The sequence below is a fragment of the Lithobates pipiens genome, unplaced genomic scaffold (genome assembly GCF_037356315.1).
Source record: "Lithobates pipiens isolate NorthernLeopardFrog02 unplaced genomic scaffold, aLitPip1_a1.2 Scaffold_1, whole genome shotgun sequence".
NCBI lineage: Eukaryota > Metazoa > Chordata > Amphibia > Anura > Ranidae > Lithobates > Lithobates pipiens.
In genome coordinates, this window is record NW_027507685.1 from 465,769 (window position 1) to 484,272 (window position 18,504).

Below are 18,504 nucleotides of genomic sequence, written 5' to 3' on the forward strand. Positions count from 1 at the left end.
TCCGCGCGTGTGTACGCGGCCTTAGATTGTTTCTTGTTATTATCTTTTCTAATTGAATCCAATTTATAAGCTAATCCAATTCGCTAGAGCAGGAAATTTTGACTGGCTCTCTATGGAGCCAGTTCACAGATCTCTGCTATGGCTCTGGTGCGAATTTGCACAGGAGCCCTGTGTGTCTTTTGGTCCATTTCAGGTCCGAATTCAACCAAAAATTAGTCCAAAATTGGACCTGAAACAGTGAACCAGGAGGCACAAGACCCCTTGTTTTGCATATATTATCAATATTAATTAGGTCCAACCTCAGGATTTGTGTTAGATTGTTTCTTGTTATTACCTTTTCTAATTGAATCCAATTTATAAGCTATATATTTTAATTGTATATCAGGTGGACCCAATCCCTCTTTGCTCTAATGAGAATGAAGGCGACTGAGCTTGGTTGTGTCTTGTTAAAAATAAAATTATTGAACGTTTTTAACCACTTCAACACTAGGCACTTTCGCCCCTTCCTGCCCAGGACAATTTTAAGCTTTCAGCATTGTCGCACTTTGAATGACATGGCCATGCAACACTGTACCCAAATATAATTTTCTTCCCACAAATAGAGCTTTCTTTTGGTGGTATTTGATCACATCAGGGGATTTTATTTTTTGCTAAACAAACTAAAAATGATCGAAATATTTGAAAAAAAAAAGTTTCTGTCAAGAAATTTTGTTTTCTCCTTCACTGATGGATGCTGATCCGCACTGATGAGGCAGCAATGATGGGCACTGATGAGGAGGCACTGATATGTAGAATTGATGGGCACTGATAGGCGGCACTGATATGCAGCACTGATGGCCACCTACAGGCAGCACTGATTTGCAGCACAGATGGGCACTAATAGGTGGCACTGATAGGTGGCAATGACAGGTGGCACTGATGGACACTGACAGGCAGGACTCATGGGCACTGACAGACAGCACTGATGGGCACTAATAGATGGCACTGATGGGCAGCACTGATGATGAGGAAGTGGCAGGTGTTACTGCTGGGCACTGATTGGCACTGTGATGGGCACTGATTGGCACTGTGGTGGGCTACGATTGGCACTGTGGTGGGCACTGAGGGACTTTATTGAGGGGCACTGACTGGCAGCTATTGGGCACTGGTTGGCAGCTGAGGGGCACATGTGATGGGGGCTGTGCTGATAATCAATGTGCTGATTATCAGCACAGACCCCCCTCTGACAGGGAGAGCCGGCGATCGGGTCTCCCTGTCAGCGCAAACTGAGGAATGCCGTTTACTGGCACTTCCTGGTTCACGAGATGATCAGATGTGTTTGCTCTGTCAAAGGCTCCTTACCATGATTGAAGATGCGGCATGTCAGGCTGACACACTGCACTCGCGATTGCTCCCGCAGGCACGTGCCAGCATGTTATCCTGCTGGACGCTGCTGCCCAGTCGGGATAACAGAACCACTTCCCAGCCGTCAATCTGCTATAGGCCGAGTGGGAAGTGGTTAAAAAAGCCTGGTAATTGAAGAGAAAGACACTGATTTGACCTAACCATGCCTAACCATGTGAAAATTGTCTCATTCCAAGACTAAGGCTGTGTCCACACCATTGCGAATTGGATGCAGATTCTCCGCATCCAATTCGCTAGAGCAGGAAATTTTGACTGGCTCTCTATGGAGCCATTTCACAGATGTCTGCTATGGCTCTGGTGCGAATTTGCACAGGAGCCCTGTGCGTCTTTTGGTCCATTTCAGGTCCGAATTCAACCAAAAATTTGTCCGAAATCGGACCTGAAACATTGAACAAGGAGGCACAAGACCCCTGCCCTGAGTCGCATGTGGTGATGGTGTGAAGCCACCCTAAAGAGAATAGGAAATGGAGGTTGGCAGGGAGCTGTAAAAGAAACCCATGTCAATAGACATACAGGGCCTGCCATTACTCAATTCTTTCTGAGGTAAATCTTTCTGAGACACAGATTTGGAATGAGCATAGCGCCAGTAAATTCAATTAGAGGTTAGAACTCTCAATCAAGTTTTTTTTTTTTTTTTATTGATAGAAGCAAACTTCACTAAGTTATGCATTGGCCAGAATACAGGATTCTTTTAATATGTGTTTAGAATCACATGTGCTTTCAAAGCAGATGAATCTTATTGGTGTTACACCTATCAGATTCATCTGCTTTGGATGCACATATAATTATGAATACATTCTGCAATAAATGGTGTCTATGTAAAAGAGGGTTTGGATCCCACCATTATCTACTGGGAATCATGGTTGGTCCAGGTACTACAACAACGGATATGGGGAGAAGCAGATAAATATTGTTATTCTTGGGGACATAAATACCAGTTGTTGTGCAAGCTTCGGCTAAAGATGTAAATTTAGTGTGGTTATAAAAATTGTGGGTTTTTAGCAAAGGAACAAAGTAAGAAAATTAGTTATCCATCTCAACGCCAAACATTTGAGCAGCAAAGTTGTTGTAAAGGACAATAATAGACACTGGTGATATTTATTTGTAGCACTAACCCCCGAAGGAGCTTCTGGTTATTTTTGGGCTTACCGTTACCTTCTGCTTCTTCTTGTTGCACTTCTAGGGGATGTCCCGTGGTAGATGACCCAGTAACTTGAGACTGACAATAGATTCACTTGAATGGATTTTATTTACAAGACTTCAACCATTGAACAGTCTTTTAACTTGGGATCAGAGGGTTGGGAAGGAATTCAGGTACTCTCAATGTCAAAGTCTATAAATGTTAAGGAACTTGCTTACTTTAACTGCATCCAGAGAATAGCCATTCGCAGCTGGATGAACACTCAGGTTGAACAGTCCCACTTTCACAAGGCCTAGCAGCCAACAAGGTGCTTACTCAGGAACAAAGTCTTTGTCACAGATGTTGTTGCAGAACACGTAGGAAACTAAGCTGTAGAACACTTGTAGGATACCTGGATCTTTCAGCCTACTTGGCGATATCCACAAGACCGGATTCTCTCATTCACTTCAGCCCTTCCAGGCTCTTGTTAAGAAAACCAAACTCACTTGTGTTGTTCTTCTAAAGAGTCCTCCCGTGGAATGCTCGAAGTACACTGGGTCTCTCCCGGCACCCATCCACCTCAGAATCCTTCCTTAGTTTCCATAGCTTGGGCTAGCCAGCCCTGAGGCAATAAAATGGGGGGGAACTGCACCCCAGGCCATAGTCTTCCTGGGGGCTGGTCAGGAGGACCAGGACCATGTAATCAGCACTTCATACTGGACAGGAACCCCTGAACCCCGTGACGTTCGCATATTAAATACCCCCTCCCATAACCATAGTCCCATGCCTGCCATCAGAGACAGTGCCCCCTGCGGCCAGACTGAACATCTCACAGTCCAGTCAGACTGACACAGAAGTCAAATTTAGACAAATAGACCCAAACCAAACTGTAGTGGCACTGGCACCTGTGTAAAGTAAAATTTTAAAAACACATATCGTGTGCTCTTCAGGAGCCCACCACTACATATTGATTTATAAAGGTTAAAGAATACCTTCTAAAATGGAATGTTTGTTTAAATATTTTCAGTTGAAAGTAAAAAAAGTTTCAGAAAGCATACTACTGTCACCAAAAAAATGACACCAATCAGATTCACCTGCTTTGGATGTATAAATATGATTGGTAAAATTGCAAGCAGGGGCGGCGCTACCTATAGGCAAACTAATAGGCAAACTAAGCGGCTGCCTAGGGTGCTCTGCTGTCTAGGGTGCCCAGCCACTGGTTTCCCTACTCTCCATCTCCGCGCTATGTAAGTTTTTGGTGCTGTATTATAAAAACCTCTGTGATAAATGTTATAATCTCTAGCGGGCACTGCTGGCATAAAGCGTGCACATCTAGGGGGGTGCAGGGGATGCCTCTGCTGCATGTTACTCAGGCAGCAGCTCTGTAGTGTCATTATAGAGGTACAGCACAGGAGGACAGAGCTCAGAACTTGGTAGGGAGAAGCAGCACAAGATGTGCTGCAGTACTTATCTGCTAACAAAACATTTATTGGCAGAAGAAGAAAGAAAAGTAACCAAGAGTTGAGTTTAACAGTGTGCTGCTTCTTCTTTCACAAGCTGGGGGAGGAACCAGACCTTTCAGATTTGCATAAGCAGAGACAAATTAGGTCTCTCACCCTACCAGACAGAGCTGTGCTCTCACTTGGGAAAATCACATTGTACAAGCATGCAGAGATGCATGTGCGTTTACATGAGAACAGAAGCATACAACCATTGAAGTGGTTGTAAAATCTTACAGACACACTTTGACCTACAGGTAAGCCTAGATTAAGGCTAACCTGTAGGTCCAAGAAATATCTCCTAAACCATGTAGGTTTAAGAGATATTTGCAAATAACAGGCACCGCATGCGCGCCACAGACAGCGGTGCCTGCCAGCGGCGCGCAGGCGCACTAAGCATGCCACTGCTAACAGCAATCATGCCATTAGTGGCGGCTCCCACACACATGTGACGGGGGTGACAGTCACAGCGCCGGCCAGTCACAACGCTGGAGCCGTGATACCCGGACATCACTCTGGGTATCATGGCAGCGTCGGAGGAAGACGAAGAGGGTCGCTTCGAGGGCTTCCATCTCAGGTAAGTTATTCATAATGAGCTAGTATGCTATGCCTTTGCCTTGCAGGGTCTATTTTTATTTTTAGTAAGGCTTTACTTCCTCTTTAACGTCTTTCGCTGACAGCATGCCCCACCTGCAGCTCCCCAACTTACGGAAAACAACATTCAAAAGACAACATTCAAAGTTGACATCATGTTCTTGAGCGCAACCCTTTAGCCTAGAATCAAATCAAAATGGCCTGTTTGGTAAAGCGTGGGTGGCGCCAACTAGACTTAATTTGTTATACAGTGATATATGTGATTTACATTGGTATTATCACACATTTTTTTTGCTCATTTCTCTATTTTTGTTTTTAACCACCTCCCGCCCGCCCTATAGCCGAATGACGGCCTTAGAGCAGGCGGGTTCCTTCGCCTGGCCGTCCCTGGACGGCCTTGTGTTTACTTCCACAATGCGCGCCGCCGGGGGCGCGCATCGCGGAAGTATTGTATTCGCCGTGTCTCCCGGAGACAGGCAAATACAGATCGCCGTGAACGGCCAATCAAAGCGGCCGTTCACAGCGCGATCGCAGCTGCCAATGGGAGATGATCTCATATGTAAACATATGAGATCATCTCCCATTGCCGTGTCTCTCCCTCCTCACACAGAGACAGCATGTGAGGAGGGAGAGCGATCTGTGTGTCAGCCCCAGTGCCATGTGTCAGCCCCAGTGCCATCTGTCAGCCCAGTGCCATCTGTCAGCCCCAGTGCCATCTGTCAGCCCCAGTGCCAGTGCCATCTGTCAGCCCAGTGCCATCTGTCAGCCCAGTGCCATCTGCCAGTAGTGCCAGTGCCGCCAGTGCCACCTGCCAGCGCCAGTGCCTGCCGTCAGCCCCAGTGCCGTCAGCCCCAGTGCCGTCAGCCCCAGTGCCGCCAGCGCCAGTGCCACCTGCCAGCGCCAGTGCCATCCATCAGCCCCAGTGCCATCCGTCAGCCCCAGTGCCGTCAGTGCCATCAGCCCCAGTGCCACCAGTGCCGTCAGCCCCAGTGCCACCTGCCAGTGCCAGTGCCACCTGCCAGCGCCAGTGCCATCCGTCAGCCCCAGTGCCGTCAGCCCCAGTGCCGTCAGCCCCAGTGCCGTCAGTGCCGCCAGTGCCAGTGCCACCTGCCAGCGCCAGTGCCACCTGCCAGCGCCAGTGCCACCTGCCAGTGCCATCCGTCAGCCCCAGTGCTGTCAGTGCCAGTGCCGCCAGTGCCACCTGCCAGTGCCACCTGCCACTACCAGTGCCGCCAGTGCCAGTGCCACCTGCCAGTGCCACCTGCCACCTGCCAGTGCCACCTGCCAGCGCCAGTGCCACCTGCCAGCGCCAGTGCCATCCGTCAGCTCCAGTGCCGTCAGCCCCAGTGCCGCCAGCCCCAGTGCCGCCAGTGCCACGTGCCAGTGCCACGTGCCAGTGCCACCTGCCAGTGCCACCTGCCAGCGCCAGTGCCAGTGCCATCCGTCAGCCCCAGTGCCGTCAGCCCCAGTGCCGCCAGCCCCAGTGCCGCCAGCGTCAGTGCCGCCAGTGCCAGTACCACCTGCCAGTGCCACCTGCCAGTGCCACCTGCCAGCACCACCTGCCAGCGCCAGTGCCATCTGCCAGCCGCAGTGCCATCTGCCAGCCCCATTTGCCAGAGCAATTAGCCAGAGCAAATAGCCAGCACCATCTGCCAGTGCCATCTGCCAGTGCCAGCCCCAGTGCCATCTGTCAGCGACATCTGCCAGCCCCATCTGCCAGCCCCATCTGTCAGCCCCATCTGTTAGCCCCATCTGTCAGCCCCATCTGTCAGCCCCATCTGCCTCTAGTGCCATCTGCCATCCATTGCCATCTGCCTCCAGTGCCATCTGCCTCCAGTGCCACGTGTCGTCAGTGCCACCTGTTGTCAGTGCCACGTGGGGTCACTTTGTCGGCATTTCCATTGTCCTGGTGCTCCAGGACCTTCAAAACTGTAATAGGTGGTTGAGAAAAAAGATGTGTAATTTATGCTCCTAGAACGCCTGATGGTGCTATTTCAATATTGGGCCTCTGTATGTGGTCAGGCTGTGTAAAAGTCTCACACATTTGGTATCGTTATACTCAGGAGGAGTAGTAGAACGTATTTTGGGGTGTCATTTTTGCTATGTACATGCTATGTGTTGGAAATATCTTATAAATGGACAACTTTGCATAAAAAAAATGCGTTTTCATTTTTTTTCCACATTTTCCCAAAACTTCTGGAAAAAAATGAACCATTCAAACGACTCATTATGCCTCATAGATTATACGTTGGGGTGTTAGCTTTCCAAAATGGGGTCACTTTGTGGGCTTTTCCATTGTTCTGGTGCTCCAGGGCCTTCAAAAATGTAATAGGTGGTTGAGAAATGAAATGTGTAATTTATGCTCCTAGAACGCCTGATGGTGCTATTTCAATATTGGGCCTCTGTATGTGGCCAGGCTGTGTAAAAGTCTCACACATTTGGTATCGTAATACTCAGGAGTAGTAGAACGTATTTTGGGGTGTCATTTGTGGTATACACATGCCATGTGAGAGAAATAACCTATTACATTGAAAATTTTGTGAGAAAAAAAAAATCTTCATTTTGCAAAGAATTGTGGGAAAAAGATGACAACATCAAAAACCTCACCATGCATCTTAGTAAATACCTTGGAATGTCTACTTTCAAAAAAGGGGTCATTTGGGGGGTATTTGTACTTTCCTGACTTGTTCGGGTCGCAAGAAATGAGATAGGCCACCAGTACATCAGGTGTGATCAATTTTGTGCGATTCGCACCACAGCTTGTTGACTCTCTAACTTTCACAAAGACCAAATAATATCCACTAATTTGGGTTATTTTTACCAAAGATATGTAGCAGTATAAATTGTGGGCAAAATTTATGAAAAAAAAATTATAATTTGCAAAATTTTATCACAGAAACAAAGAAATATGCGTTTTTTTTCAAAATTTTCGGTCTTTTTTCATTTATAGCGCAAAAAATAAAAACCCCAGAGGTGATCAAATACCACCAAAAGAAAGCTCTATTTGTGGGAAAAAAAGGACACAAAATTCATTTGGGTACAGTGTTGCATGACTGAGTAATTGTCATTCAAAGTGTGAGAGCACCAAAAGCTGAAAATTGGTCTGGTCAGGAAGGGTGTTTAAGTGCCCAGTAAGCAAGTGGTTAATAGAATTCTTGTTTACATGTTCATATTGTCTATTTTTGTTTTGACGATTTTAGTGATTAGATGTTTTAGCAGTTTAGAATTGTTTTTATGTAGGTGAAGATTTGTGATCATTGCTCTTTAACTACAGGTGTTTTGTGTTAGGTGTTTGATTTGATTGTGAGCATTTCAATTGTTGTGAACAAGCACAGTTCTTTTCATGTGAAACACGTCAACTGATCATCATTGCAATTTTGTCTGGCTCATGACAATAAAGACAATTCTACAGCATCTTTTGGATTCAAGTGTGCGATCAATCTTTTCTTCTCTTCCTGATAATTCCCCACCTGCAGCTCCCCAACTTACGGAAAACAACAGTCAAAAGTCAACATTCAAAGTTGACCCCATGTTCTTGAGCGCAACCCTTAACCTAGAATCAAATCAAAATTGCCTGTTGCTTGGTAAAGCATGGGTGGCCCCACTTCTATTTAGGGAAAGCAACCTCCCCTACAGCACTTTGTTGAGAGAAAATAGCAGTACCCAATCACACAAAACAGAAGTTGCCCAAATAAGGAGACAAAGCAGACAGGGTTGTGGGATCAGAAAGATGATGAAAAAAATTGACTTTATAAAGACAATTAGCTTGCTAATAATATTATGTGCTTCCTGGCTGGAATTCAACTTTAAAGCAGTATTAAATCTAAAATCCAAAATTTGGACAGCAGCTAGGATAGCAATAGCTAGGTCCTGGAGGATACCTACGATCCCTTTCAACTTGGTGAAAAACAAGTTGTCATGGATCATTGAACATCTCTTGCCAATCTTACTAGCAGTGGCAGATTGTGGGCGCACGGGCGCCGCCCCCCTAACACCTCCGCCGCCCTCCCTATCCCTGTGCCCGGCTCCTTTCAGGACACCGAATACATAAATTACTATGGCGGGGATAGGCAGAGGTGTGTATATTGAAGAATGCGATTAGAGCCAGAGTCTCTAATAGGCTTCAAAATAGGGTGGGTTCGGGGCACAGAGCACTGCGTCCTGATCCCACCCTGTTGTGTGACGGTAGTGCATGAATTTTCACTATTTTCACATTAACGTTCCTCCCCCTCAATCAGAAGGCAGGTCAGCGAGACCTGTTTCCCGACTGGCCAAAGCATCAGGTGATCCTATTGGATGCCTAGTTTTGGAGGAACAGGAAGAAAGAAGACACATGGCTGTGGGAGAAGAAGACGCCGGAGCTACTGCCCGCATCCCATCTTGGGAGAGGAGGAGAGGACCCCGCAGCATGCCATCCCCAGATTGGGTAGGTGCCACAATGGCATCCTCCCCTGGGGAGGGGGGGTTTGATGTCAGTGTCACACTGCAGTCTGCACACGTAGGGTGTGGCTGGTGTGTCACGCCAAACTCTCCCTGGGGGATGCTGTTGCCAGTGCTGACCCCCAAAAGAAAAATCCACTAGCCACCACTGCTTACTAAACAAACAAGCTATGTTTGATAAAGTCTGGGTACCCTGGATCAAATACCTGTCTGACCCCTCATGATTTGACAGGGATCAGACAGGTTCATATTATGGAGTGCGCTTTCTTCTTCTTGGTACTCTTTCCTCTTTTTTTTCTCCTCTATTTCTCTGGATTACCCCTTTTGCTACACTTTCCCTGTAGTGCTAGGGAGATAGACGTTATAAAATCTACAGTAATGAGCGAAGCATTGAAGGAGAGGCTATACCAGCCTGTTCAAAGACTGAATTTATGGTCTGTATTTCTAGATCGCATCGATTCCATAATGAATGGGAAAGAGGATACTGGCTTCACGGTTATGCGAACATGGTTTCCCTTAACCCCCCCCCCCCCCCATATAGTTCGTGGAGGAGTGACGGGGAAACCAAAAAGATAGTTATCATTATTTCTAGGTTACAGGAATGTTACTTTGTTGTGTCTTTTTTTTCTGATGTGGCTCATCAAGTAATAAGTAACATGCCAAATACTCTTCTCAAAATGTTCACTGTACTGTGATTCAGATTTATGGAATGTTGTTAAATCTCTTAAATGTTTATTTGTCTTGAAAATTTCAATAAAAACTATTGAAACAGAATGCCTACACTCTGAAGGGCACCTTTGGACAGCAGCATTGTCAGTCTGGGGGGAGGAAAGTGTTAAGCCGCGTACACAAGGGCGGACTGTCTGGCCAACTAAGTCTGTCAGACAATCCGACGGACAGTCCGTCCTACTTTTGAATGAACGGACTTGACCACACACGGATGCCAAACAGTCCGTCGAAAGTTTGCGCGATAACGTGTACAGCACGTACGACGGGACTAGAAATAGGAAGTCCAATACACAGCAATGCAACCTTTCGCCGTGTAAATCCTTTCTGAGCATGCGCCATACTTAGTCCGTCCAACTAGCCTACTCACGAGCGGACTGTCCGCTGAAACCAAAGTCTGACGGACAATATTACGGAATTTCCGAAATACTTAGTCCGCCAGACTGCACGCTGAAAAAGTCCGCTGAAGCCCACACACGAGCGGACTGTTCGCTGAAATGTGTTTCGGCGGACTAAGTTGGCCAGACAGTCCGCCCGTGTGTACGCGGCTTTAGATGGACTAGCAGATTTAAATCCACTAACAAAGAAAAGGAAAGCCTTAAAAAAGAAAATGAATGCAGCTATCACATCAAAGAATTGGTAGGCTGCAATATCATAAATGTTTGCTTTAAAATTATATCCACCCACCTCCTGTCTCAGGAATTAAATGGAAGTCCCTCCAACAGGAACACCGACATCAGAAAAGATCTAACACAGGTAGTTCCCTTTATCTACTTAAAAAAAAAAACATACATCCTAGACTACCACAAGAACTGATTAAAATGTATTGACCAAGAACAAGTATTATTTCCTCTACGCAGCACAAACCATGCAACTGCATTACTATTATTATATTATATTTGTTTACAGCACATAGTTCACAGGTGGAGAAATATCGCTCTAAATCTCAAATTTAATTTCCCTAAAGAAAGCTGTCTAGGGTGGTGCCAAGCTGTCATCTGTATGTGCTATGGGATTCTAATTTGCATGAAACATACAATTAGCCCTGGAGCAATGATCCTCCCTAATTAAAAGGAGGCAGGCTGACATATAAATGAGAATCTTCATTAAAATCTTAACCATTGATACATCACTAGAGGTTACTAGAATTTTGCCAATGCAAGCCAAATTCAGAGGCCTGGAAAGGTACATGAAATTAATAATAAGGTATGTAAAATTGATGTCATAGAACTTTTATAAATACTTTTGGAACACTTACATGTGTCAGTATGTTGAGCAGCCTTTGTCAACCTTTTCAACACAGAGGAACCCCTGCTAAAATGTATTATATCTACAATTCATAAAACATTAGTGTGATGGTCTGTGGGAACAACGTTCCTTACACTTGTGGTCATTGGGAAGAATTTCCCCTTTACAGATAGCGAAAAGTTTTAATAGATTCAGTGTGAACTTATATGAAAGGCAGAAAGTTCTCATGTGAAAGTGCTCAACGAACCCCTAGAACCTCTGGAAGAACCCTAGCTGAGAAACCCTGATGTACATGTTGGTTGCCTTGTATATGACCCTGCAATAAGAACAGTTCTGGAACAGAAATCATTTAGTAAATATTAAAATGCCAATCTAACAATCAGGCATGACACACTCATAAACAAAGTTAGGTGCCAACTGTCTAAGACAATCATTTAAAGCAAGGCAGACATTGTATGAAGAGAGACTACTGAAAGTATTCTCAATTTTACAAAAGAAATTAACTGAAAATAGTTAATATCTAAATATCTGTAATTAATCATGTTAAATAATGTAAATTAATGTCTATTGCTGGAAATGTTTGTGACTTGGGAATATCTGAAAAATGGCTTAGTTCAATATACTGGTATACTATCGGTATCGCTATTCCTAATCAAAACCGTGTCTACTGCTTGTTCTTTATTCTTCCTCCCTAGACTAAATGTTTTCTGTTCATATACTTTATGTGACATTTGTACATAGGCTAATATTAAAATGAAGTAAGAGGTTATGGATTTGTAGGTTTATACTATCTTTCCAGTGCATAAGTTATCTGCTAACAAAATAAAGGCAGACATTACAGTTACATTACAATTTGGTACAATAGGAATCAGAGGGCCCTGCTCATTAGAGCTTACAATCTAAAAAGGAAGGGTCAATTGATATAAAAGGTAATAGCTGTGGGGGGTGAGCTGATGGAGGAAGTAAAACAGTGTATTAGTTAGACGCAGGATAGGCTTCTTTAAAGAGAAGGGTTTTCAGGGATCGTCTAAAGATGGATAGATTAGGAGACAGTTGGACATATTGGGGTAGGGAGTTCCAAAGGATGGGAGAAGCTCTGGAGAAATCCTGGAGGTGAGCATGGGAGGAGGTGACAAGGGAGCTAGAGAGCAGGAGGTCTAGGGAGGACCGAAGAGAGCAGCTTGGTTGGTATTTTGGGATATGCATTATGTTGCTTTAGAAATTTCATACATAATTGCTAGCAATCATCAGTGGCATTAATAAACATATCATGGTGTTCTTGCAAAGAAATGCACGAAATTACCAACCAGGTGACTGCAAAAACTATTATTTTGAAAAAAGTATGGAAGAAAACTCATGCTATCTTTTATGATTTACATGATGAGTTATACAAATGTATTAAATCTTCAAATGAATAACAAATTAATTTAGATTTCATAACTTTAAATCCAAAAGGAAGTTACACTGTGAAATATCGCTTGTTTGTTTTGGAAATAATATGCCACAAAAATCAGATTCCTGTTGCCAGAAGCACCAACAAATTTGAATACTATTCAGGTAATGTATAAATATGAAGAAATCATGTTCCTGTTGTATTTGGGTGGAAAAAAATGTTCATCAATTCCTTGGTGACATCAATATGCTTTCTGAAAAATGTATTTGCTTTGAACTCTTTCTCTGAAAATATTTAAATAAATACTCTGTTTTAGAAAGTATGTTTGGACCTTTATCTTTAGATATCTCTAGTGTCTATTTGGATCCTCTAGAAACAGGGCTGCTCACACACTTGGGGTGAACAGCTGAGACAGATAACTAATTTTACTCACTTTCTTCCTTTGAACTCATAGCTAAAATCACACCATTTTTGAGACCGCCTTAAATTCATACCTGTAGCTGAAGCTTGCACAAAGACTGGTCGTTACGCCCCCAAGAATAAAAATAAAAATATATATCATATAAAAATATATACATGCCTGCCCCCAGAACTTTTGTTCTAGTACCTGGATCAACCATGATTCCCAGTCGAGAATGATTGGGTCCCAACCCTCTTTTACGTAAACATGGACTTACTCACAAAAAATTTCCCAACACAGTGAAAAAGCTGAGCTTCTTGGGTAATAGTCCAAGAACCTCCTAGATAATGGTCCAACACATGGGCACAAGGCTAGCATGATAAAGACATTCATGTCAAATGAAATTGTGGAAACCATCATTTCAAGGGGATTTTCTACATTCGGTGAAAAACTTTTTGTGACCCATTACAGCGGTGTTGTGACAGTCCAAACTCTCAAACACCAATTGCTATGGCAATTTAGCTTTGACCCTAGAACCTCTTTTATGGATTTTGAAGCTACAATTTTTCTGTTTGGTCTTCCTGTAGTAACTAAACTAACACTACTAAACATTATGGAAAAGTCATTAACTAGGAATCAAACCAATCTCCCAATGTTTTATAACTGAAAAAAATTACTGCATCTGCAAGATGTGTAAATATACATTCTGTAGTGTTAAGTGTTTTTTTTTTCACTTAAAGTGTATCTATGATCAAAATGTAAATCATATATTAGTTTGCACATTGATCTTCAATTATTTCCAGTCTATTCCTATTACTCTGAACAATCTTGAAGTTTGTAATCTTACTTTTTGAAGGTCAGTCTCTACACATCTTGTGCTTGAATTCTTTCAAGCACAATATTCCCTACGCACACATTTAAGCCCTTGTACACACGGTCGGAGATTCCGACAACCAAATCCGTCGGAGTAATTCTGACGGATTAATTCCGGAAGAGGTCCGGAAGTGATGTTGCATACACACGGTCGGACTAAGTTGTCGGAAAATCCGATTGTACATAACGTGATGATGTTTTTTCGTTACGACGGGACTATGTTCAGGCTAGTAGCCAATAGCTTTGGTCTATGAATTTGATCTGAGCATGCATGGCACTTTGTCCGTCGGAGTAGGCTACACATGATCGGAGTATGTCCGATCGGAGCATTTTGTCTGAAAATTTTACCGGCAAGTTGGAAAAGTTTATAAGTCAGGAATTTCAACCGCGCTCACAATTACAAAAATCTAAAAAAAATATCTAAAACCTATAACAACACTATAACTAGTCAAAAATTATAATACAAAAACCCAACTAAGTGAATAATAAAAATATACTCTATAACTCATACAATAATCAAGTGTACAAAAAAAATATATATAAAGTGCTCAAAAATTATATATAAGCAACAGTTCCTCATAAAAACGTAGTCATGAGCATACAGTGGTAAAGTGCACAGAATTTTTGTGAACAATCAGAAATATTATGAATAGAGTGCTCAAAAATTATATATAAAAAAACAGTTCTTCATCAAGATGTAATCGTGGGCATAACAGTCCAATAATCATAAGTGTTTCTTCTCAAGAAATCCTATGCGGGTGCAAGAGAGAGAATTTCCTTCACCAACACCGTGCTGATAAATGGTAAAAATGCGCGATTACCAAATCCCAGAATCAGAAAGGCATTTGTTATCAGAAATCTTAGGGGTCATCACACAGGGACATCACCTCGTTTTCACGTGGTTGGACCATTCATAAAAGGCAAGCAAAGACTCCTATAGTGTAAAACCGTAAACCAAAATCTTTTCTTCCATAATAAAAAACATACTCACAAACATAAAGGTCAAATCAGCGTTAAGAAAAGCCGGCCGGCAAAGCGAACGCCCAAATGTCACGTGATTTGCGTCAAGCACGTCAAGACCACCCTGTGTGATGACCCCTAAGATTTCTGATAACAAATGCCTTTCTGATTCTGGGATTTGGTAATCGCGCATTTTTACCATTTATCAGCACGGTGTTGGTGAAGGAAATTCTCTCTCTTGCACCCGCATAGGATTTCTTGAGAAGAAACACTTATGATTATTGGACTGTTATGCCCACGATTACATCTTGATGAAGAACTGTTTTTTTATATATAATTTTTGAGCACTCTATTCATAATATTTCTGATTGTTCACAAAAATTCTGTGCACTTTACCACTGTATGCTCATGACTACGTTTTTATGAGGAACTGTTGCTTATATATAATTTTTGAGCACTTTATATATATTTTTTTTGTACACTTGATTATTGTATGAGTTATAGAGTATATTTTTATTATTCACTTAGTTGGGTTTTTGTATTATAATTTTTGACTAGTTATAGTGTATACATATTATTCTGTTATATCGGTTTTATATCGGTTTTAGATATATTTTTTTTGATTTTTGTAATTGTGAGCACGGTTGAAATTCCTGACTTATATGCTTTATAGGTGTGTATCACATCGTATCAATCGCAGCCTTTAGATATTTAGACTTATTGTTGAGAGATTTCTTTAGCGCAGTATTTTTTTCCCAAATTTTTGTACAAGTTGGAAAAGTTGGTCCGTCGGATATTCCGACGGAAACAGTCCGATGCAGACCACACACAGTCGGAATATCCGACAAAACGGTCCGATAGGACACATTCCATCGGAATCTCCGACCGTGTGTACAAGGGCTAAGAAACTGTTCTGTAATGCTGGGTGCTGTAATGACCATAGGCTGGAAACCGTTGATGATCAAAGTGAAGAAAATGTCATCAGCACACCAAGGATTCTTCGAAAAGGGATTTATTTCTGTGGTCACATGATAAACATATAGCTGCATGTTTATCATGCGACCATGAAAATGAATCAATTTTTGATAAATCATTGGTGTGCTGATGACATTTTCTTCTCTTGGAATTCTTTGACATGTATTTACTGTGCCCTGTTGATCACCGCTGTGTCACAGAATTCACAGAGCCTGCATTCTGAACTGTTGGTGCTGGGAGGAAGGGTTTAAGGAGGCAGACCCAGTATAGGAATTATTGCTTCCAGACAGCAAGGTATTATGGGATATAGAGTCCTTAGAAATTAAAAGTAACTAGTAGAGGAGAAGCTGCAAAGCATGCAGGGAATCCAGGACATTATGGGAAGAGATGGCCAGCAGACAGGCAGCACTCACCCAACATGAAAGGAGATTTTTCAAGTAAACTTATATTGGACTGTGAAAATACCTATTCTTTGTATTGTTATTGCAACGTTGATGCTAAAAGTGTATGCTGTGACCATAGAATTATTTTAATTTGTTATTTTTTGGCTTTGACAGATGAGCATATTGCTTCTAAGGGTATATTAATAAATGGATCAGAGATACAAGACAGATGCCATTGCTTGCAAAGTCCTCTGTGGCATATTTGCAATTGTTAAAATCAAACAATCTTACATGAATAATCAATGCCGCCTACATTTATTTTGGTTTCAATGATAATATTGGGTATAAGCACCATCATGGGAGTGTTCACTAACTCACTAATTCTGCTTGTCAATTTTGTAGACAAAGTGAAAGGTAAAAAGCTCAACCCATCTGACCTAATTTTGGTGACCCTAGGTTCCTTTAACATTGTTTTCCAGTTCATAATGCTGATCAATGATTATTTCAGCTTCCTGGACCAAGACCTCTACAGCTCTGAACAGATCTACACTTTATTTACTGTCCTATTGGTCCTTCCTATATTTTCAAGCTTTTGGTTCACGGTTTGTCTCTCTATCTACTACTACTTGCAGATTGTCATATTTACTCATCCCTTTCTAATTCGGTTAAAGTTGGGGGTCTCACGGTTAATACCAAAGTTACTGATGGCCTCAGTTTTTACATCCGTAGCTAATGGCCTACCTGCTGCATTGAACCGGCACAAGGATCATCTCTATTTAAATGTGTCAACAAATCAGAGTTTGGAAATCGCTGTTCCTAAAGTGAATGCTGTGTACATGCTACCCAGTACTGTCATTAGCTGTTCCCTTCCATTAGCTCTCATTGGTATTGCTAATGGTATGATCATCAAGTTATTAGTTACACACAGTCACAAGGAGGCTAGAAATGCCCAAGGGGACCTCAGCCCAAGAGCTGCAGCTCGCAGATCTGCAGCCAGGACAATTGCATGCCTCCTTCTTCTTTATATTTCATTCTATATATCTGAGGTCCTTCTCTTTATAGATACCTTCCCCAGGAACAGCTCCGGATTCTGTGCCTGCTTAATTGTAATATACAGCTATCCTCCTGCTCAGTCAATAGTTCTTATTCTCGGATGTCCCAAATTGAAACAAGTGTCTTTTGCTTTGCTGCAATCTCTATTCAGGAAAGGACAGCCTAAATCACAGAAGATCCTCTGCATAAATTTCCATCCACATCAGACATTTCACATCAACGCACAGTGATAATAATAAAACATTACATATTACTATATATAAGATATCCTGTGATCATTCTTTTTAAAACGTACTTTCAAGAAAGAAGAGAATCAGAAAAACAAGATTAGTAAAAGACAGAAAATCCATGCTAGATGTTTTTTCGTAGATTTTAATGTATTGTCTGCAAGTTAATAATATTTTAATTTAATAAAAATACAAATATTGGAGATGTTTATAACAAAAAATAAAGAAAATTTAAATACAATATCAAACCAATATAAACATATTATTAAACCACAATAAAGAAGATTAAGAAGGGGCTCTATGCAACCTATTCTAGTTCTATTAAAATCCTGTTGATAAATAGGACAGAAATAAACATTTACTGTATAGTAAGTCACAGTTATAAACAATATTGACTTTTTAAATCATTCCAGAAATGGTATGTAAGAGAGCAGCATATTACTTACTAATCAATACTGTCTTTACCTTGAATGTGGTCAAACCAAGATTTTCACCATACCATACAATGCTTAAGTTTTTTTTTGTATATGTTATAGAGTTTTTCTTGTACCATTCTTTAACCTCCCTGGCAGTATGATTATATCGGATTTTAGGTGCTGAAAGCAGTACAATGTTTGCATGGAAATTTGGCATTTTATATTGTAGGCCGTAATTCTTAGGCCGCATACACACGAGCAGACTGTCTGACGGACTTGGTCCGCTGAAACGTGTTTCAGCGGACAATCCACTCGTGTGTGGGCTTCAGCGGACTTTTTCAGCGGACAGTCTGGCGGACTAAGTCTTTCGGAATTTCCATAATATTGTCCGTCCAAACTTGGTTTCAGCGGACAGTCCGCTCGTGAGTAGGCTAGTTCGACTGGCGCATGCTCAGAAAGGATTTACACGGCTGAAGGTTGCATTGCAGTGTATTGGACGTCGTATTTCTAGTCCCGTCGTACGTGCCGTACACGTCATCGTGCAAGCTTTCAGAGGACTGTCTGTTCATCGTGTGTGGTCAAGTCCGTTCATTCAAAAGTAGGACGGACTGTCTGTCGGATTGTCTGACGGACTTAGTTGGACGGTTAGTCTGCCCGTGTGTACGCGGCCTTAGGAATAACTCACTTAAATTTGTCCAAACTAGAGTCTAGTAGACATCCCGGGTATGATAAAATTTGAAAAACAAAATCCTAAATTAAAATATAATAAATAACTATAAATAATTATACCAAA

At 42.3% G+C, this 18,504-nt stretch overlaps 1 protein-coding gene across 1 annotated transcript; it reads left to right on the forward strand.

Moving 5' to 3' along the window:
* The first annotated feature begins 16,204 nt into the window (after positions 1–16,204).
* LOC143987939 (taste receptor type 2 member 40-like) lies at positions 16,205–17,480 on the forward strand. The gene has a single exon (XM_077487145.1). The coding sequence runs from the start codon at positions 16,318–16,320 to the stop codon at positions 17,296–17,298; it is 981 nt and encodes a 326-aa protein (XP_077343271.1). The 5' UTR covers positions 16,205–16,317; the 3' UTR covers positions 17,299–17,480.
* The last annotated feature ends 1,024 nt before the right edge of the window (positions 17,481–18,504 follow it).